This window comes from Oncorhynchus mykiss, chromosome 1 (assembly GCF_057628025.1).
Source record: "Oncorhynchus mykiss isolate SJ-2025 chromosome 1, ASM5762802v1, whole genome shotgun sequence".
NCBI lineage: Eukaryota > Metazoa > Chordata > Actinopteri > Salmoniformes > Salmonidae > Oncorhynchus > Oncorhynchus mykiss.
This window is the reverse complement of record NC_143022.1, coordinates 72,311,109-72,334,286: the sequence shown is the minus strand read 5'-3', so window position 1 is coordinate 72,334,286 and position 23,178 is coordinate 72,311,109. Positions and strand designations below refer to the sequence as shown.

Here is a 23,178-nt window from a genome sequence, read left to right as displayed (position 1 = left end):
ATCGTCTGTCCTTGATCACCTCTCTGTTTGGTCTTTGTCATAGTTTGTGTACGGCTCACCTTACTTCTTTAAAAAAAAATAAACATTCAATTTGAGATGTTTTGAATACCCAGGCAGTAAAAATACCATAATCAACATGTAAAATAGTCTGATTGACCATTAGTAGCTTAAACATGCACCATCAGTTCGCATGTTAGTAGCTGTTATATACGTCAACTGTTTGGGGATACGGGGCAGTGGAGAGCATTTGGGGTATTCTACCCTAAAATAAGTCCAGTTTGGATGTCATTTTCTCACTTTCACAGTGGCCTACCATTCACAGTGGTGTATGTCAGATCATTTTGATGGAGTTACAGTAATCATCAATTTATCTTTCGCATTTGTTGTTCTAAATTAGACATGCCAGTTAAAACTGTAATCTCAAAATAGCCCACAACCAGAACTCTTTAATTCCCAAATCAGAGTCTGATTAAATGGAATTAGTTCTTCCCCCTAATTTACCCGTTTAACTCATTTTAGGAACAGGGGACAGCTCTAATGTGTAAGAGGCTGCCAGACGAGTTTAAATACCTTGCAAACAGATTGGAGTCTTTAGGATATTCCTATAAGCAGAGCTTTGAGGACGAAATTCTGATACCAAGCTAAAGTGGGACACTCTCAGGGGCGGGGGGCTGGAGGGCGGTTGGGGTAGGAGATACTCATCAATAGACTTAAATGTGGCTGGCTGCACCATAATCAATCTATGTACACAGGAAATATTCAAATATAAAAAATGTAAATGTTGAATTATTCAGGCTAGTAGTCACAAACATGAGATGCTTATAGTTTTCATATTGATGTTATTGTGGCTGTATAAGATACTGTAATGAGGCCCAACACCCAAAATCTCATAGCTAAGCTAATAAGCCTCTGCACACCTTTGTCCAAATGCTGGCTACATTGAAGTTGAATGAAGTTGACAATGTCAAGATTTCATAGTTGCAGCTGTTGAATACTGTATGCAAACATACATGATGAATCGTTCTTCAAATGCTGAATGTTTTCTCCTTTAAACATTTTGCCATGCACAAAATGTTACAATTACAGTAAGATCATAGTTATATGAATTGTTTTATGCTATTTGAATAAGATATTCATGAGTTTAACTAAACATGGACATAAACATATTTAGTCATCTCGGACAGTGTTATATATAGATGCTACTTTTCTTATTCCTTTCATGAAAGCAATCTGGACTGCATGAAATGTGTTTTTATATGCTTTATTTGAAGTGTTTGCTCTTAAATGATTCACAGGTCCAAATGTTTCTGTATGCATAACCACCGTGCATAAGTTTCTATTGATGCCATGTTGAGCAACTGTACACTCGAAATTGAATGTACTGTATTTATTTCCTTAAAGTATATGGTACTTCACATCTATAATACTTATCAAGTTATTGATCACTCTCAGCACAATAATCCCTTTCCCTCTTCCAATGATTGCCAATGTTGGTAAGATTCTGTTTTTCCTGGTTGTATCAAAATATATGTTTTTTTCCCCCCCCTTGATCTGGACCTCAGGAGCCTACAATAAAAAGAGCACATATCCTTTCTGATGAGGAAGATCAGGCCATGCACTTGACAAGAATATCACCCCAATACAGAAAGACTAAACACAGGGTAATGGGGACATATTTGAAAAGAGCTGAATTCATCCAGGTAGCCATTGTTGTGCAGACTTGGTTCACTGCATTGGTTTGTTTATTGAAGAAGTAGGCTACTTATGAAGGTATTGATTTTCTTTGGAGACTGAATGATCGCATATGGCTACAGATCCAGATAGAATGCTGTTTGATTATTGAGGATATTTGTTACAATTATTCACATGAAACCGTCAGGTGACAATATTTTTTTTAAATTTGACTAACCTTGAACCATTTTTTTCTGGTGATATTGATAGAATGGGATCATAATACACACGATTATATGCAGTAATTTATTTAAAATGTTCAGTCTTTCAAATACCCTCTGCCATTTGCTGGGATGTAAACTGTATCTGATTTGTTACATGCACATGATCATATCCTCATCAGTTGAGAGTGTAGTTCCTTTTTAAAATCATAGCCTTGAGAGTTACAGTGTATCAGCAAGAATCCAATCAAACTCTTCATACTGCATCCCTCACAATTTTAGAGCAAAATAATTTGATTTTATCTGATCAGATATGTTTCATTATAAACTGAGTGTTTCGAGCCCTGACTGCTGATTGGCTGACAGCCGGCGTATATCAGACCGTATATCACGGGCATGACAAAACATGCATTTTTACTGCTCTAATTACATTGATAATAGCAATAAGGCACCTCGGGTTTGTGATATATGGCCAATATACCACGGCTAAGGGCTGTGACCATTCACTCTGCATTGCGTTGTGCTTAAGAACAGCCCTTAGCCATGATACATTGACCATATAACCCACCTCCTCAGGCCTTATTGCTTAATTAGACCACCATTGCACTTCTAACTCCACATTACAAGACTACAGCGTTCCCTTTAAGTCTGAATTCATTCAGATTTCATATTCGTTGTTTGTTATTACTCACATGCAATACAGTTCTCATGTTCTGTCTGGGTGAAGGCATCTCAGGCCTCCATGTGAACACTCATGCCGTTGGTCACAAGATGGTGAGGGAAATACAAAGTGACACCTTGTTTTCACCCTGAGGGTATTGTCTGCCTACCTTCCTATGATATCTTTGTGTTGAACCGATTGTGCTGTGGTCTTTAAAACCATTGTGTTACATCACTCCACATCAGTATGACTAGGCCCACAGTTTAATTGATCTTATTGTACAATGAAGAGTAGCCAGGAGAATAACAAAAACATTATACAATTTTATCTCTAATTGATTTGAAAATATAAATATTTTACTTTGACAGGTGTATCTTTCAATATTCTGGATATTCTGAATAGTCAGGAGGCTGGTATATATATATATAAAGAAATAAAACATTAAAGTGTGCATGCACTAATCTACTATTTAAAATACAATAAATGTTTTACATTACCAGACTGCTTAAAAGCTATGATGAAGCAAGTATGGGTCTTAGATTTTTCTACAGTATTCCCGAGGAATTCTAGATTGCACTCTTTGTCCTGTATAATTTATCGGTGTAGTAATTGCTACAGGTGTAATTTGAGCTGTTCCTTTGTATCTCTGGAACACTTATGTGCCATTGTCAGTCACTGTATATCTTTCGACTAAGGATGACAGTCTTGATGAAAAGCGCCATAAAGGCTTTTAAAATAGATAATTTTTCCCACCCAACAATAGATGTCATTTCAGGCGCACAGATGGATTTTTGGGGTAAATCTTTGGGAGTGTTTGGAAACATGGGAGGCCGAGTGGGGGAGGCTGTGGTGCTCTCCATTTAACCTCATCTTAACTGTATTACGTGATAGAGAATTACTGAGGATTACTCCTGCTGTGAGTTGTACCTATTACGCAATGTACAGTTGTGGAACAGTCACTACATAGGGACAAGCCTGGTGTGTGACGAGCGCCTACACTCTTAGAAAAAAGGGTTTGAAAAGGGTTTTTCGACTGTCCCCATAGGAGAATCCTTTTTGGTTCTAGGTAGAACACTTTTGGGCTCCATGTAAAACCCTCTGTAAAAAGGATTCTACCGGCAACCAAAAATGGTTCTTTAAGAGGGTTCTCCAATGGGGACAGCCGAAGAACCCTTTAAGGTTCTAGATAGCACCTTTGTTTTCTAAGACTGAACCTATTGAAATATTCCCCTCACTCTCCTCTCTTGCTGGCTTTTGTTCCTCGGCCTCTCCCTCCCCCTCACTGAGCTCATAGAGGGGAGAACAGGTCTCATGGTAAACCTTTGGTGGAATATGAATTGGTTATGATTATGTTGCCTCATTTCTGTTTCTTGATATGAAGACATAATTTATTTAGGCCTTGTTAAATGAAACAGCAGTACAACAAGACATTAAATATCAAGTTCTTTCTTTCTCTCACTTCATTTACAGGCTACATTTCAGTGTTCCGTGTAGTATACGTTAGGATTCAAAAAGCAGGGCGTGAGCTAATCTTATGCCCTTTCTCAATCATCAGGTTATAAAGACGAAGTACTGTAAACTTACTGTAAGTTTACAGTACTTCGTCTTTATAACCTGATGATTGAGAAAGGGCATAAGATTAGCTCACGCCCTGCTTTTTGAAAACAACAGAGTTTATTTTGGCGCAGCAAGGACCTTTAAGAACATATGGCACCTGAACCAATACAAACTCATTCATCCCAATTATTAGCTCACTTGTCACAATTGGTCATTTTTAAACCCCAGTACACTGAGTGCAAACCCACTTCTCAAAATGTTGAGTATAATTGGGAGGCAAGTTTATTTTCAAAATATCACTTGTAACCAAAAGCACTCCAATGTAAAGGCTCAAGGGTTTTGACAAGAAAATATAAATGTCAAAGCAGGATAAAAATGACAGCTTGTGCTATGCTGTAAACCCCCAACAAGACTCTCCAGCTCAGCTCACTGTGCAGTCCCCTAGGTACCTATGTACAATAAGCTCCTTACAACAGAGTTCAGTTTGGAAAACAGTTGGCTTCACTGCTGTGCAGGACATAATCATGCTAATTGCAAACGTAAAACTCTTTAAATACGTGCATTTACCTTCAATAGAACATTTTGAAAAAAATTTAAAGACTTTGAAGGTCTATCCCCTGGTAGCAAATTAACTACTATTAGAGGCTTTGTTAGTGAGTGCCAAGTAACATCACCCACAGAAAACACTGGGAAGCTTGGTAATTAGGCATTAATGACCTACAACAAGAGAGTTCTCAGGTTCTCTCTGTTGACTGAGCAGGTTCTTCACTAATGCCAGGAGTACCATTGTTTAGGCAGCATAAAGGAATTAGAATAGAAATACAGATGGATGTTATTGTCTGGGACATGTGTTGACACATTTACCATTTCATATTTTAGATAGCTACAAATGTCAAGCCACACCATTGAACCAATGTATATTTTACCTGCAGGTCTATTTGATTTCTGGGCGTCTGTTTGTAAAACACATACATTTCTATCGAGGCATTAAATTTGTTTAGAGCAAACCTCTGGTTTCCTTGATTGTTGGAAGGATATTGAAATGCCCTCTCTCTGATTTCCAATCCATTGCACTATACACACACAATCACACTGAAGGAGCAAGGTTCTGATACTGAACCTTCCCAACAATCATGCTGGCTGTGATCATGATGAATGTTTTATGGCATTACTAGAACTGGTTGTGGTAGTGGCCCTGCTTGCACTTGGCCTTTTCTGTAAACAGTCGCTAGCCCACCCATGATGACCAATATGTCATTGGGGCTGCTGCTGTTAGGTGTTCTGAAAGAGGTTTTGAATGAAGCTACAGATGCATATTATATGATAGGATAGTGGTAAGTGGGATACTGGTGATGAAAGTTCTGGGAAAGATTAGGGGTAGTTTCCCTACCATCTGCCATAGAGCTATACATTCAGTTGAAGTCGGAAGTTTACATACACCTTAGCCAAATACATTTAAACTCAGTTTTTCACAATTCCTGACGTTTAATCCTTGTACAAATTCCCTGTCTTAAGACAGTTAGGACCACTTTATTTTAAGAATGTGAAATGTCAGAATAATAGTAGAGATAATTATTTATTTCAGCTTTTATTTCTTTCACCACATTCCCAGTGGGTCAGAAGTTTACATACACTCAATTAGTATTTGGTAGCATTGCCTTTAAATGGTTTAACTTGGGTCAAACGTTTCAGATAGCCTTCCACAAGCTTCCCACAATAAGTTGGGTGAATTTTGGCCCATACCTCCTGACAGAGCTGGTGTAACTGAGTCAGGTTTGTAGGCCTCCTTGCTCACACACGCTTTTTCAGTTCTGCCCAGAAATGTTCTATAGGATTGAGGTCAGGGCCTTGTGATGACCACTCCAATACCTTGACTTTGTTGTCCTTATGCCACTTTGCGAGTGTGCTTGGGGTCATTGTCCATTTGGAAGACCCATTAACGATCAAGCTTTAACTTCCTGACGGATGTCTTGAGATGTTGCTTCAATATATCCACATAATTTTCCTGCCTCATGTTGCCATCTATTTTGTGAAGTGCACCAGTCCCTCCTGCAGCAAAGCACCCCCACAACATGATGCTGCCACCCCCGTGCTTCACGGTTGGGATGGTGGTCTTCAGGTTTGCAAGCCTCCCCCGTTTTCCTCCAAACATAACGATGGCCATTATGGCCAAACAGTTATTTTTTTGTTTCATCAGACAAGAGCACATTTCTCCAAAAAGTATGATCTTTGTCCCCATATGCAGTTGCAAACTGTAGTCTGCCTTTTTTTATGGCTGTTTTGGAGTAGTGGCTTTTTCCTTGCTGAGAGGCCTTTCAAGTTATGTCGATATAGGACTCGTTTTACTGTGGATATAGATACTTTTGTACCTGTTTCCTCCAGCATCTTCACAGGGTCCTTTCCTGTTGTTCTGGGATTGATTTGCACATTTCACACGAAAGTACGTTAATCTCTAGGAGACAGAACGCATCTCCTTCCTGAGCGGTATGACGGCAACGTGGTCCCATGGTGTTTATACTTGCGTACTATTGTTTGTACTGATGAACGTGGTACCTTCAGGCGTTTTGAAATTGCTCCCAAGGATGAACCAGACTTGTGGAGGTCTTGGCTGAATTCTTTTGATTTTCCCATGATGTCAAGCAAAGAGGCACTGAGTTTGAAGGTAGGCCTTGAAATACATCCACAGGTACACCTCCAATTGACTCAAATGATGTCAATTAGCCTATCAGAAGCTTCTAAAGCCACGAGATCATTTTCTGGAATTTTCCAAGCTGTCTAAAGGCACAGTCAATTTAGTGTATGTTAACTTCTGACCCACTGGAATTGTGATGCAGTGAATTATAAGTGAAATAATCTGTCTGTAAACAATTGTTGGAAAATTACTTGTGTCATGCACAAAGTAGATGTCCTAACCAAATTGCCAAAACTATAGTTTGTTAACAAGAAATTTGTGGAGTGGTTGAAAAATGAGGTTTAATGACTCCAACCTAAGTGTATGTAAACTTCCGACTTCAACTGTACATACGTGAATAATGTGTACCACAATGTACTTCTCTTAAAATAAACAAATTCAAACCACACAACTTTGACAATCTTATAACCAATTGCTTCTTACGAGCAGAGTAAGTAACGTTTCTCACCTTTAGGTTTTTTTCCCACCATAAATGATTTTATCTGTGATTCTTATAAGCAAAAAACCATTGTATTTGTAGGAGGATAATGCTAAAGGAGAGTGCTATTTCTGTGGCAAAATGTTACTGTTACTCAGACTGTTATGTCTCATGCCCGTTATTGGGAGTGATGTAACCTTGTTTTTTGGATAGAGTGGAAAACCTGATGCACCATGGGGTGCAGCCTCTAAGTGTATTCGTTTTGCTTTTGCCATCTGATCCGAAGGCACACTGCTCTGCCAGGACTGATACTGGGGAAGGCTATGCACATTTAACACCCGCAGCACAACCAGTGGCTTCCTCTTCATATTGTGCTCAACCAGTCGCACTTTGACCAGTATTAGCGTACTTGCTGGTTCTGGTAACAATTTACATAAACTTGCTATTATACTTGCGTAATAACCATGTTAGTACGGAGCATTTTAGTTATTGAAATCTGATTGCATAGTAATGGAGTTCACATGCACCGAATACAACGTGTATAGACTTAACGAAATGCTTGCTTACAAGCCCTTCCCAACAAATGTTTAAAAAATAATACAAGGAAAATGAGTAGCACAAGAGGAATAAAATACACAAGAATGGAGCTATATACAGGAAGTACCAGCTTAATGTGCAGAGGTAGGAAGTATTTGAGGTAGATATGTACATGAAGGCAGGGTAAAGTGACTTGGCATCAGGATAGATAATAAGACTAAAATAAAGAACAGAGTAACAGTAGCAAATGATGAGTGTAAAAATGTGTGTTCGTATGAGTGCGTATATGTGTGTTTGTGTTGTGTTGATATGCATGTGTGTGCGTGTCTGTGTGTGTGCGCTTGTGTTGTGTATGTGTGTTTGTGAATGTGTGTGGGAGTATCAATGTAGTGTGTGTATGAGTGTTGGTACTCTATATAGTGTGTATATATAGTCTTGTGAGTGTGCATAGAGTCAGTGCAAGATAGGGTCGGTGCAGATAGGTAAATAATTGTGGTTATCCGGACTATTTAGCACTCTTATGGCTATTTAGCGTTCTTATGGCTTGGGGGTAGAAGCTGTCTCGGAGCCTGTTGGTCATGAGAGCCAATGGTCTGGTACCGTTTGCTGGATGGTAGCAGAGTGAACAATCTATGACTTGGGTGGCTGGAGTCTTTGACAATTCTTTGGGACTTCCTCTGACACGGCCTGATATAGAGGTCCTGGATGGCAGGGAGCTAGGCCCCAGTGATGTACTGGGCTGTCGCACCACCCTCTTTAGCGCTTTGCTACCTCTGAGGGAGAGGTTGTTGTCATGGCACCACACTGCCAAGTCTCTGACCTCCTCCCTGTAGGCTGTCTCATCACCGTCGGTGATCTACCAGTCTATCTATCTACTGTCAGCTAACTTGATGGTGTGGTTGGAGTCGTGCGTGGCCATGTAGTCGTGGGTAAACAGGGAGTACAGGAGGAGACTAAGCACACACCATTGAGAGGCTCCGTGCTGAGGGTCAGCATGGCGGAGGCGTTGTTGCCTACACTGACCACTTTGGGCCATCCCGTGAGGAAGTCCAGGATCCAGTTACAGAGGGAGGTGTTCAGTCCCAGGGTCCCCAGTGTTGAACTCTGAGCTGTAGTCTATGAACAGCATTCTCACATAGTAATTTCCCCTCTTGTCCAGGTGGGAGAGGGCAGTGTTGAAGTGCAAATGAGATTGCGTCATCTGAGGATCTGTTGGAGCGGTATGTCAATTGGAGTGGGTCCAGGGTGTCTGTATCTTGACTGTTCCTTATTTCACTAACAAAGAACACTTAACCCCATAACCATTACAAAGTGATTAACCGCATGTTAATACAATGTTGTTACTATAGTAATTACAACATTACTACACAGGTACAGAGCTACCTTGTTTGATGTATGCAAAGCTTTCAAGTGAGCTCATAATTAAAAATGAGAAACACAACAAACACATTGTGATGAAAACATTGGAATTATTGTAAAACTAGCAGTGAAGCCTGCGAAATGACATGCAAGTAGCTAAGGCAAAAAATAGAGCATTTCATTTCCCAACAAGCCCACCCATTGATTTTCGAATACTCAAAATGTTGAATGTGCATACTATTTTCCGGTCTTTAACATGGATTTTGCATTTCAACATTATATTCATACTATTCTGCGGTACTGTCTTTGCAATATTGCTGTAGAACTGTCCATTGAGGACCGGATTTTTCAAGATGAGCCATTGTTGGAACCCGAGAGGCCACAGTGCTGCGTGGACAAGCTGTTTCCCAGGCTGAAGCTCAGCAACACAGCTTGAGAAGCAGGAGTCCCCTTCAGTCGCTTTCTTTTTAGCCCCTTTTTACCTTTATTTAACAATCGCTCCTTCTCCACTCCAATCAGCCACCCCCAAACACTCAGTGAATAAAGTTAGTCCAACATGAGGCCCTTAAACCCACCCCAAGTTTGCTGCCTGGCAGCCACACTCACAGAATTGTTTGTTAATAGTCCAATTAGATAATTGCCATCTTTCACTCCTTTTCCTCTCTGTTTCCCATAAAGGAATGAATGGTGTTCAGGGAGGGGGGCAGCTTGAAGAGGGCTTCTGGCCCCACAAGGTGACGAGAAGGGCCGGAGAATGTTCCTTGCACAAGGCCATTGGTTTGAATTGAGTCATTGTAGCCTAATCAATGGTCTTATTGGATTACTGGCAACTGCTGTTCCCTGAGATATTGTTGCTCTGACAATGAAAATAGCTAAAAGTTGGTGGGTGGGTAGCGGGGTGGAAGGAGAGTGCTGGAGAGGGGGGCCGTTCCAGGGGTGTTAGTGTAGGCACTAATGACAAGTTTTGTCCCGTTTTTGTGTTTTTCAGATCGTGCAGGTTAAGATTGTATTAGTGCAACAGACTGCTTCTGTGGTGCATATATATGAATGGTGGGGACGCAGCGTTAATGACAAGGACCTGTGGGCTACTCGTCGTGCTGTTGTTGTTTGTCGTGCCGAGTGACGTGGGTCAACACAGGAAACTTGAACACAGTTCCTGTGAAGCAGAGCCGGGTGATTTTTGTGAATCAGCTGTCGTGGCCAGTACAAATTCCAATTGGGGTGTATTCACTTTTTTCTGTATCCTCTGTCTCTCCGCCTCTCCTTTATTCTCTCTATCTCAGTCTCTCTCGTTCTCTTCGTTCTCTCTTGTTCTCTCTCTCTCTCTCATCTCGCTCTCACTTTCTCTCTCTCTATCTCTCTCTTTCTCTATCCCTCTCTCCCTCCCACTTGCCTGGGATAGCACTATAGCGGTGAGAGCAGTATGTTGCAGAGGGACGATCATTGGCGAAAGACACAGTAAATGCGATTAAAGTTAGCCATCGTGGCCAGACAACCAACACTGGAGAAACGCTGAAAATGGCTGGCCATGTTTCTGGGGTCGAAGAATGAAGTGCCTGGGAACTTTTCTGGAAGTGTCGTACCTCTGTGATTCTGTCTGTGTGCTCAGGAAGGCTTTTTTTGCAAAGTGAGACCAATCATTTTTCTTGATTCCCTGGCTGACAGAGAGGGACGGAGCGAGCAAACCCCTCCATTAGGACCTGATATATTTCCCAAACAATTTAGTGTATTCATGAGGCTACGCAAATGTGGAGGCAGCAAAATTACCGTAATCAATTGAAACAGTGAGTGTGCGTCGGTCCATGGCTCTGATTATTTGGAGATCATCTATCAGCCTGATGTGTATGTAACAAGGCTGTTGAGTTTCAGGGATAAGTCCATGATCATTGGGCAAGTGAGTTGGACAACGATAATCGGGCACCTTGGCAGGTGAGGAAAGCGCTCCCCGAACATTAGGTAGGTGACTCTCTGGTCTAAAAGGTGCTGTTTTAAAACAAAGCCACACTGTCGAGACAACACACCGTGCAATACTCTCTGTAATCCCTGTTTTCTTCACCTGACAAAGGAAAAAAAGAAAGAAACATTGAAGAGGATAAGTTAGTATGGAGGTCAGATACAACCAAGAGCCTGAACCAGGGATGGGGCTGAAGAATGGCATAAAGGATGGGAAAGACGGCAAGGATTCCCAGGGAAACCTTTCCAAAACCTTCCTAAAGGATCAGCAGGAGTCCTTCTCGCCATCTGGGACGGTGGAAAGCTGTGAGAAAAACCGGGGGACGGGGGACCCGGACTACTGCCGGAGAATACTTGTCCGAGGTGAGAGGATTTCCACTCATGTTTACTCCTGTTGCAGTGTATGGACTCTGTTTGTTCATTTGCTTTACTTTATATGTATCCACAGGATGAAATAAGATCGTTTGCTATGTGAGATATGCTGAATTGCCAGACGGATGTTTTGGATATGGGATTCTGGTATTGGCTTTGTGTATGCTCAAGAAGGATAGAAATAGCTTTTGGTTTTTACAGACATACTGCTCCATTGTTCACAACCAAATGCTCTGTTTTTATACTGTATGTACAGAATATTTGAGGTATTGGATCACTAAAATTTCCCAACCATTAGAATTGTTAAACTTATTTATTTGACTTTATATATTTGACACAAAGCAGCAAATTTCTCCCAAGCGCTATTTGGTTTATTTTGTTGTTTTTATCACTCGTTCATTTTCAGAAAAAGCACAGGAAATTAGTCACTACCAGTTAACAATGCGCTATAGTCCCTTTTGCAGCTTCCGGGGCGTTCTCGGTTGAGAGTGCAACATTATGCCAAAGAAGAAAATGTTTTTAAAAACACACACCCCCACTCACTCTTATCGGTCTCATGGTAGTTTTAGTCATTGTAAAAGTATTTTTGGCTTTTTTGTTAAACCATTTTGAATTCAAAGTAAATACAAACATTTTTTTTTTTTTCACTTTTGTAAAAATGTACTATCTGCACATTTTTATGTATTTTGAATGTTACGAATTTTACCCCTGTGATATACTCCCATCAAAATGGTTTGCGTTCACAACAATTTTGTTTCTTCCAAAATTGAATTATACAGCACACTTCTAGAATCATAGAGCACATTTATTTAAGATATTAAGTACTGTACATTTGGTTTTAAAATGAAGGATGAATTTCATGCTACTCTATATTATCTCTCTCCATGAAAATACTATTTCATTTGAAAGCAATATTCACAGAAGTTTCAAATCATAAAATACACACGTTTTCACTATCTTATCGCATTCTGATACAGATGATGAATAAGTAATAATAATGGACGTAAAATGCATTTGCTTACATCAACTTGTTCTAAATAATAGAAGGTATTCCATATGCAGTTAATACAAAAGAAATGAGTTAATTGTTATGTTGTTTTAGTACTCTTTCTGAGTGTCGTCTGGCCTCAGGGCTAAATTGTAGCAGAATAAGCACACATCATTTATTTAATCTGTTTAACACAGGTGGTCAAACATAGAGACTGTTGGAAAACATGAATATATCCTTGCTGATTGTTATGGAAATAATTTAGCAACGAAACTAAATTCAAACATAAATGTTTATGTACTTTCAGGTTATCTTTTGCTGCTTTTAGATGATGGGAGAAATAATCACAATTTAAAAAGTAGTAGTTCATTTTAGTTAATTGAGTAAATTCTTAAGAAATGTTTTTTTCCTTATTTTTATTCCTCATTTCTCTATTTTTATTAAGTCATTAAAAGCTCATACAGTTATAAAATTAATATCACGTTATCTAAAGGTATATCCTTGAATTATTTTCTGTTTACATGACAAAAGTACAACTTTTTAATTACACACTACATTTTGATTGTAGAAAACTATAGGGAAAACAACGATTTTGAGGTTAGTTTACTATTTAGGAGAGAGTACTGATTGAGATGCTAAAATATGATCATCTAGACTAGAGTATTGATGCAATTAAATGGGTTGACCAAAGGAAATGATCACAATGAAATAAAAAAATCTATCATTGTATTTTGTATTTGTTTTATACATTTGATCAACTTTCTTCTGTAAACGGTGCTTTTTCAAATGAATTAATTGTTATTTTTGACTGCTTTTAATGTGGTTGAGGTTATCCCCTAGTATTTTTTGAAAGTACACTAGTTGGTTTGGAAAATGTCAGTGTGTTAATTTTAGTTATGCATATTACTGTGGTTGATGTTGTGTGTTTGATGCATTCATATAAATGATGTACCATATTCATGTGCATACTTGAATGGTTCATTTTTAAATTTTGCAAACATGAAATCATCCTCGATATCTTCATATAGCTTTATGCTATGCACTGCAACAAGACCTAAGTCTTCCATTGACGGTAATCAGTCATTTCATGGACAACAGAAGGCCTACACACATTACTAAAAATGATGAATGGTCATTCTGATGTTGTGATAATGATGAGCCAAGAGTGTTTCTACATTTTGAATATAGTTATCATTGACAAATCTTCAATGGTCACTTGTTCTTTTTTGTAGATGCAAAAGGGTCTATCCGAGAGATCATTCTGCCAAAGGGACTGGATTTGGACCGTCCCAAACGAACCCGGACCTCTTTCACCGCAGAGCAACTCTATCGTCTGGAGATGGAGTTCCAGAGGTGCCAGTATGTGGTTGGGAGGGAACGAACAGAACTGGCCCGCCAGCTAAATCTATCTGAAACGCAGGTAAATTCAAGCAACACAATACATGTACCTATTTCACTCTGGCCATCAGTAAATAAATACCAAATCCACATTCTGTGTTATCATAGATATGTTATGGGTCATTCCACGAATAGAGTGCCTTTTGGGTAGTGTAATTTTGTAAAATAATAACTGTTTCTTTTTCACCCCAATTTAACATTCTGTCATAAAGAGCACTTGTTCAACTTCATAAAAAATATGTTTTCCCATGTCAAGAGGTTAAGTAAAATAATAAAAGACCATAAAAGTGTCAATTAAAGTAATAGGGTTGACCGTAACAGGGTTGACCGTAACAAAGTTGACGATTTCATCTTAAATCAACAGTAACTCCCCTTGAGACAGGGGAAATGGAAGCTTGTTGTGTACAACAGGGAGGGGCAATTGAATGCAAGCTTTCCAAAAAATTTAGCTAGCCTATCGATCTAGTGTAACAGGCATGACATGTTATGCTCGTTGTACTCAGTTTTCTACAACAAAACCCCGGCCAATGGCCAAAAGGAGTAGAACCAGCTCACCTACTTTTACAATATTATTTGACTATTAGATGTTCAATGTTAGATGTTTAATATTAAACACTAAATCACAGTAAATAAATAATCATCTTCAGAAATTACTTTTTCAAAGCAACAAAAGAACTAGGGCTTTACAAGGATGGTGAAAACTTGGTGAAATCTTGGGGTTAAGGGGCGACAGGTAGCCTAGTGGTTAGAGTGTTGGACTAGTAACCGGAAGGTTGCCAAATCGAATCCCCGAGCTGACAAGGTAAAAATCTGTCGTTCTTCTCCTGAACAAGGAAGGCAGTTAACCCACTGTTCCTAGGCCGTCATTAAAAATAATAATTTGTTCTTAACTGACTTGCCTAGTTAAATTAAATAAAAATAAATTAAGTGAGTTACAATCTTCCTAGAAGTCGGACAAACATGAAAACACTACTATTGGAGTATTTAGTGGTTAATCAAAATGTACACAGATAATCTCACATGGACATAAAGGCCACTCTATTCGTGGAACGACCCTTATGTATTTCAACATCTTATCTCAAATGTGAAACATAGAGTGTATGATTACACACACTTATCTCACTTACGCAATGCTTTCTATATTGTCATCATACTTCTGTAAGCATACCCCATTCCAATACAATCTTTACAAGTTTTACTATAACCCTGGCATTTTCTATTTAGCTGACTGATTAGTTAAAGATCATTTAGAAAAAGGCAGACTGCAGACTGCTTCACTGATCATATAGCTCTAGCAATAGTATTAAGTTAAGTGATGATCCTATACAAAACTCAAATCAAATCAAATCTCTTTCATTGTATTTAGCCTAGTGAACTATGCACCTCATATCACTGTTATCCCAACAAATTCTATAACCTTGTTAGCCTAAATTGTTGCATAAAGGAGGCTTATTTTCAGTGCAGAAACAGTATGTTTCTAGTCCACAGGCCTTAAAAAAAGAAAAAAGTGCTTAGCTGTGGGGTCAGGGAAAGGTCACACTGCGCCTACTGTGGGTGAACTGTATTTGCACTTGTCTGCTCGTTCTCGACAAGATACCAAGCTTAGTCACCCTCCAATGTATAATTTTCACTTCAGGGAAATCTTGCTCTCTGCTTCAGAGAGCTTAGTCCAAAATATTTGTAGCACAATTTTATTTCTTAGTTTATCTTGCAAGCTGGCTAATGGCATAGTCAGCCACATTTACCTTACGTTTATTACGTACATCATGAACGTTTCAGTGGACCTAAACAAGCTTGACTTTGGACAGAGGTCAGACCAGGGAGCATTATGCAAAGTTATTTTCTGAGTCACAGCATAGACACGTGTTTCTGTCACACATTTCTGATCATTACAAGAAATATTCATATTGATCTCGGGGAATTTATACTTGAGTGTGTATATATATATATATATATACATACACACATACATACATACGTACATTTTACCATGATAAATAAATGTTTTCCTGACCAATACATTTGGACCAATACATTTCATGCATGTATTTTGTATTCAGCTACAGTATTCATGTAGTTTACCATGTCAGCACACAATGAATTCAGAATTCTTTGGTGGTTTTTAGAATAGAATAATGGTGCTTTAGACTTCACACAGCCCTTAGGTCCCCATTCATAGGGAGGACAATAGGCTTGAATTTCTTAATGTATTTTCACATGCAACATTAAATGTTGCACGCCGCCATGCTCCTTGATTGCATTAAATCTTCAAATGTCTCCTTCATTCGTTGATGAAGTGGTCTCTAATGATGGCATCATGAAATTAACATTTTGTTCCAATGCACTCTTGGGGTGTTACATTAAGAAACGACAGCCATATGCTGAAGTGTGCACACCTAATCATCTTTGTTTGGGTCGCTGGCTTCAGAGCCCCTTGTTGGACCTTGTTGAAAATGTATCCTCTCAGATAAAAGATGTTCACCAATCATTTCGGATATTCTTATAACATGAGGGAATATGGTCATAATGTAATTCCTTACTTCCAGAGTGTCAAATAGATTGACCAACTAACCTTGAGAAGTACTGAGTTGTTTATCTACAACAACTACATGGAGGAAAACATGCTATTCAGATGTGATTGAAGTAGCTGCCGTTTGAGGTACTGTAGCTGGAGGCTCATTGATTGAGACACATTCACTCTAATTATGGTCCGTATGAAAGCAATCAGATTTAATTGCCACAGACTTGATAGAGGTGGGGAAATACATGAAGAAAACCGCAACAAAAAAAATACGAACTCCAATTATCCTTTTTTGGAAAAGGAATAGAATATATCAAACAGAAATATATGAAATGCAAATGGGAAAAAGAGAGGTCTATTTTCATTGTTGAATGACTATCAAACATGTGCAATGCAAATGGGAAAAAGAGAGGTCTATTTTCATTGTTGAATGACTATCAAACATGTGCAATGCAAATACGGTAACATTACTTCATTAGCGTCAAAATGGCCTCTTCACAAACACATTTGTTGCTTCATCCACATGAATAGGAATACGATAGCCATGTTTATCTGTATGCACACTTTACTTTGTTTATACTCATATCCTTGTTACAGTATACTTCAGCCACACATACATATATACTCATTACTATCTGACCCTGCTTGTGTTACTTTCATGTCTTTGAGTTCAAAAATGATTTTTCATTTTCATAAAATGCCTAAGGTCATGGAAATACATGTGATTCATTTCTAGCTACTTTATCTTACAGTCTGCATTTCACTAGAAGAAAAATCTGTTCTAAAGTCATTTATGCCTCCCGTTACAGAAGGTTTTGTTCAAGTTTAGACCACAAACAGTACTGTATTGTATATGTGTGACTCTGATAACATCCATTAATGTGACATTGATATGTAAATATTTACAAGGCATTATGGTTTTGATTGAATCCGTATTTCTGTAAATTAGCTACTAAATCTGTCAAGGTGTAGAAGCTGGGCCCCCTGGTCTAAGTCCCTGATCGTGCTACCAATGTTATTACTATCACAATTCAATTCATGTGGACATCAAAGTGACCTATACTGAGATCACAAGGGAATTAGTAATTATTTACAACAATCCAAATTATTCAGTCATTTTCTGCAAACATTGGTGTTGCAATAAATTCCTACAGATATTAGAAAATAATCCATATTAACCAAAGTATATTAATTAGGCTTTTGTAAATAGACCCTGTTGTTGAAGGTCTCTACTGCTTTTTTTGTCCTTCCCTCAAGGTTAAAGTTTGGTTCCAGAACCGACGCACAAAACAGAAAAAGGACCAGGGCAAAGATTCAGAGCTGCGCTCAGTGGTGTCGGAGACGGCGGCCACCTGCAGTGTATTGAGACTTCTGGAGCAGGGCCGGCTCCTCACGCCACCAGGCCTGCCGGGGCTCCTGCAGCACTGTGGCAACGGCTCCCTGGGTGCCGCCCTGCGAGGACCCTCCATGGGCATGGCCAGCAACGGAAGCAGCAGCAGCAGCAGTGGTGCCAGCTCAGGGACGGCCGGCGGCAGTCCCCCTCTACCTATAGTGACGAGCTCAGGGACGGTGGCAGGCCTCCAGAGCTCCCCGTCAGCTCACGGCCTGTTCAGCTTCCCCATGCCCTCTCTGCTTGGCAGTGTGGCCACCCGCATGTCCTCCAACCCGCTCTCAATGGCCGGCTCCCTGGCCGGGAACCTGCAGGAACTGTCTGCCCGCTATCTGAGCTCTTCTGCTTTTGAACCTTACTCACGGACCAATGGCAAGGAGAGTGTGGACAAAAACGTTTTGGAATGATGTTTTTCAAAGGATTTTGATTTGTTTTGTTGTTCTCCTTGTTTTTCATTGTCTTGGTTTAGTTTGTTTGTTTCACCCTCTTCTGTCCTGTTTGTGTTGTGGTTGTTGTTCATGTAAATCAAACTGAACATCTGATGCCTCTCAGAGGGAGGAAAACAAAAACATACACATGTATACATTTTCATTCTTACTTATGCACTAAATTAAAATTGAATCTCCAAGTTCTGAATTTCAATACAAATGATCAGAGAAACAAATATCCATGAGATTACCAAGGAACAGCATTTTATTTCTTAGCCACATTTTCTCACATGTATTTATCTGCAATAGTAATCCCCAAAAAAGCACAGAAAATGAGTCTGTTTATGTTTGGGTGACACATCACAAATGTTTAGCAACTGGTAATTGACACATTACATACAAAGCTTTTGAGTGGTTGGGTGTAACATGACGGTACCTTTTTTGATTTTGTGTTTTATTATTTGCTTGTTTTGGGTAGACTTGTGTCACAGTGTGTAGACTTAGAGTTATCAAGCACTACAGCTTGTGCAATTCAGGTGACAGACTGTCAGTTCAGGACGGCCTGGTGAACTTGGAGTTAATTTGGCCCTTTGTCAAATATGACATTTCTGTTTACGGAAATATCGCAGGTCTCTTTTTCCATTTGCAGATACTCATGAGGAACACAGGTATTTAACATGCAAATGCCATTTACATATGCAGTTTTCCAATATTAAGCTACAATAACAGTCTTTTATACCAGTTTGTATTTGTTTTTATTTTTGGCCCAAAACAAACTAAAGAAAAATGTTGTCATACAGTATGATAGTTAAATGGTTCTGTGTTAGTTGTTTTCTAAATGGTTCTGTGAGGGTTTTCCCAATATGATTTTTAACACAGTCTAAATTTGTGACTTTCATGTCTTAAAGATGCAGTATTCCACTTTTTCGTCTGTGATTTGAATAATATTAGAGTGGTAGTCCAGATTTACATGTCAAGGTAAGAGTTGGAGTAAAGCTTGGAAATGTGGGGTGGGGAAAAGAGATTGGGTTCTGGGAAAGCTTTTGAACTTCAGAATGCTGCTTGCAGAGTTGGATATACAGAATTGAGCTTGATGCGACAGGATTGAAAACGGTGCAGAAGGTTTGCAATCTTTAATTGAGACAACAGCTTTTCTCATGTGAAATGTTTTAAGACCAGTCACCATGGCTGTAGTATAAAAGAAAAGAAAGAAAATGAGAATTGTACCTAAAATTGTTATTTTATTGTAAATTATTCACGTCTGTAATGAATTGATGATTAGTATATCTGCAAAATAATGAATGAATGAATGTAAAAGACGGGGGTGATAAATCAATCAAAGCTCTTTGGTGCTGTTGTTGTGAAATATCTTGAACTTTGTGAAATGAGTGTGGATATATATTATATATATATATATATATGGCTACCAAAAAAAGCCATGTGTGTTTTTTCAATTTCTTTCATGGATTCGTCTTGATGATAATCCAGTTATGATAAAAAGGCCATGTTGTACCTTCATTGACAATGGGTTTGAACAGCAGTTTATTTCATATTTTGTTGGTATTCAAATGGGGTGTAATGCCCTATGCAGAGACCTTCTTATGTATTATTTTGGGCTACTTATTGTAGCCTATTCAGCGTATGGTGAACTCATACAGCGCTATAACGGAAATGCTGACACAAGGGGAAGGACATTTTAGTTATTGAATTAGTCCCCCTAAGCTGGTAACCAGGATTGTGTTCAACAGTAGCATACGTGTTTTGGGGGAGGGTTTTTGTTTGCTACCTTAACCCTAATCCAAACCCTAACCACTCACTCATGGGAAAATGTAGTGAGCTGCAGATGGAATTGCTATAAACAAATCGTGTGAGACAGTTTAATAAATAATGATAGGAGCATAGAAAAATAAATGTTATATGTTGATACATTTTTACCCTTTAATTAATAGAAAGAAAAGTGCACTTCAAAAAGTGCAACTCTCTCAAAATGTTGTATTCACAGTGTGTTCTTGAATATTACCACTAAAGTCAAAGGACTTTGAAAAGATGTTCGTAAGTTAACTGGATAAAGATCATTATAACATAGAGGGGAGGAAGTGAGAGTACATAGTCTTAGGGCTCCCGAGTGGCGCAATGGTCTAAGGCACTGCATCTCAGTGCAAGAGGTGTCACTACTATCCCTGGTTTGAATCCAGGCTGTATCACATCTGGCTGGGATTGGGAGTCCCATAGGGCGGCACACAATTGGCCAAGCGTTGTCCGGGGTAGGCCGTCATTGTAAATAAGAATTTGGCTTTCCTAGTTAAATAAATGTTAAACAAAAAATAAATAAAAAATATGCATAAATATAACAAAAAATGTGCCCAATCACAAATTCAAAAATGTAATTGAGGGAATGAATATGGTCTATATATGGTCTGACTCACTTCTATAAACTTTCGGAACTAGATGGGGTTAGTTGAAAGATTACAATTGTTAAAAGTGTTATAGATCTGTCAAAATGGACACTGAAAAAACGTTGTCTGGAAGCCAAGCAATGCAGCGAAAAGGGCCTTTGCAGTCTCTGTCTTCAAGAACCCTTGGAGGACTTTTCATTAGTACTGTTTTCTATGGAATAGGAAAAAATCCCACTCCGGGATTTCATACAAGGGGGGGGGGGGGGGGGGAACTGTCTCTTTAAAAAGCAGTTGCAGTGATTTTAAGTTACATTTTAAGACAAAGTTCCATTCTGTCCATCCCTCTCTCTTCTGTGGGTGAATGAAGTGATGCTTCAGTGGCATTGGAAACTGAGGGTCTTTTGTCGATCAGCAGTATGAGCATAGGGAGTGAATCGTACCTTCCCCACTGTGTCTTGGGAATCTCCCTGGAGAAAAAAAACACAAAAAACGTCTCTTAAAAAAGGAGTTGCAGTGGTCAAATCCATGAAAGTCTGGGGACGAATGTGATTATTGTTGTTATCAAGGTAGTATAGGGTTTCCAAACAAATAAGCAAATAGCCCACCATCTGGCTGAATGGCATAATACCCCTGGAATGGCTACTGCTCTACCATACTACATGTGTACCAAATTGTACGACCATGTGTCAAACAGCTTTCTGTTTATTTGAGTCAATGATTATTGCATAAAAATACGTTTTTTTTCCCAAATGTAATAGCGTTAGCTTATATCAGCCAAGTTCATTAAGTTGTACCTGGTACATTGGCTGTCAATTATTGTCACATATTTAAAAGTTCTATAGCCCTCTTTTACCACAGCAACAATTTAAATATGGCAATTCAACCAGTGATTCATATATAAAGAGGGGAGTAATCCAATATGGCTTAAGTTATGGTTCCATGTTGGACATTTATTTCCCTGTGTGCGGATGGAATTTGATAAAAAGGATTCGTCTTTTTTTACTTTGATACCTAACTTTGAACTAGTAAAATGAACATTTTTAGTCATGTGTTACCGTGAAATTTATGCTACAAGGAAACCTGATGATACGAGAACAGTCTGTGTCCATTTAAATATTTGATCTCAGAGTGCTGATGCTGCACCTCCTATTACATTAGGGGTACCATGGGAACACAACACCCTGTTCAGCTTTAACATCCCATATATATTTATAAAAATGTTCAGCGCATGTTTGCCTTGGGTCTTCAGTAAAATTTTAAGATGCAGTTCCATTCCATCAATCCCTCTCCCTGCTGTGGGTGAGTGAAGTGATGCTTCAGTGGCATTGGAAACTGAGGGCCTTTTGTCTACCAGCAGTATGAACGCAGGCAGAGAATCTTACCTTTCCCACTGTGTCTTGGGACTCTCCCTGGAGAAAAAAACGGTCACATTTATGCCCCCACCCCTACACCCACCCATTATCTCTCTTCTCCTGCAGTCCAATTAGACAGAAGGCCGGGAGATTTTGTAAGTAGGGGGGTCAGGGAGCCGGTGGAGTTGTTGGGGGGAGTGTCATAGCTTGAGACCACCAACACATTTCTCCCATCACATGACCTGTCTTTAAGCTAAGGCCTTGGGAGGAAAGAAAAGCTGCATCCAGTCTGTTTTTGTTCTTTTTGTTCACCTCTTTCCTCTTTCTGTTTGTACATATGTATGGTGATTAGAAAGTAAACAGGTCTCATCAAAGCGCCAACTCTCTCATGCCACATAGGACCAGGGAGAACTAGTGACCTCAGTTCCTGAAGTGTGACAAATCTAGAGGATTTCCTAGTCCTTCCCAGAATGTTAAGTGACCCGCCTACCTTGGACAGGCTGGTAACCTCACTGAATAATTAATCCAATTATGCGCAATCAAAGGATTGAGAAGAGAAAAAACCCTTAGTGACTAATCTCCTACATGTCTAAACTATGAGACTACTTTGAGTAGTGGGCCAATCCAACATTACCGACATCACATTTGCATGCAAAATTACAACTTTAATGTTTCACAGAATGGACAGACAAAATTAAATGACATTTTTTATGCGTGTCTCTAAAAAGCAGACTTCTAAGTATTGGCATGTTGGCGAAATAAAGTAAATAAGAGGAGTCATGGACGTAATATGAAATTGACAAGCTTTTTGCAGAGACTGAACATATTACCAAAAGAGTTTGTAAGTCTTAGGTCGAAACATAGATAGCCATTTCGAGGGAAAGGCTTTGCTGAACACAAATATTATAATTTTCTAAATATTGTCATTTCCATTATTACTTTGGAGAGGAACAATTACTATTATGAATGTTACACTCTGCTATTGATGTTACCGAGTCTGATTTCTTGATCAAAATCTATCATAACACATTGTTGATTTTTCCTGTGCTTAGCTCCATTCCATTTATTTTTCATCCTGAAAAACTCCCCAGTCCTTAACAATTACAAGCATGATGCAGCTACCACTATGCTTGAAAATATGGAGTGTATTTGTTTTAGGACAACTTTTTAATTACTTTTGCCACATTATTTGCAGTATTACTTTACTGCCTTGTTGCAAACAGGGTGCATGTTTTGGAATATTTTTTATTCTGTACAGGCATCC

At 39.0% G+C, this 23,178-nt stretch overlaps 1 protein-coding gene across 1 annotated transcript; it reads left to right on the top strand.

The window, feature by feature from the left end:
* Window positions 1-10,081: 10,081 nt before the first annotated feature.
* On the top strand, window positions 10,082-19,690 carry vax1 (ventral anterior homeobox 1). Its single transcript, XM_090238778.1, has 3 exons — window positions 10,082-11,432; window positions 13,662-13,849; window positions 17,606-19,690. Exons 1-3 carry the CDS (start codon window positions 11,219-11,221, stop codon window positions 18,143-18,145), a joined length of 942 nt encoding a protein of 313 aa, XP_090094904.1. The 5' UTR covers window positions 10,082-11,218; the 3' UTR covers window positions 18,146-19,690.
* Window positions 19,691-23,178: the final 3,488 nt, after the last annotated feature.

Bases quoted from the DNA above. Each gene is read 5' to 3' on its own strand.
- vax1 (XM_090238778.1), top strand. From the start codon at position 11,219: ATGGAGGTCAGATACAACCAAGAGCCTGAACCAGGGATGGGGCTGAAG. The intron at 11,433-13,661 runs GTGAGAGGATTT...TCTTTTTTGTAG, and splicing joins CCGGAGAATACTTGTCCGAG to ATGCAAAAGGGTCTATCCGA. The intron at 13,850-17,605 runs GTAAATTCAAGC...CCTTCCCTCAAG, and splicing joins TAAATCTATCTGAAACGCAG to GTTAAAGTTTGGTTCCAGAA.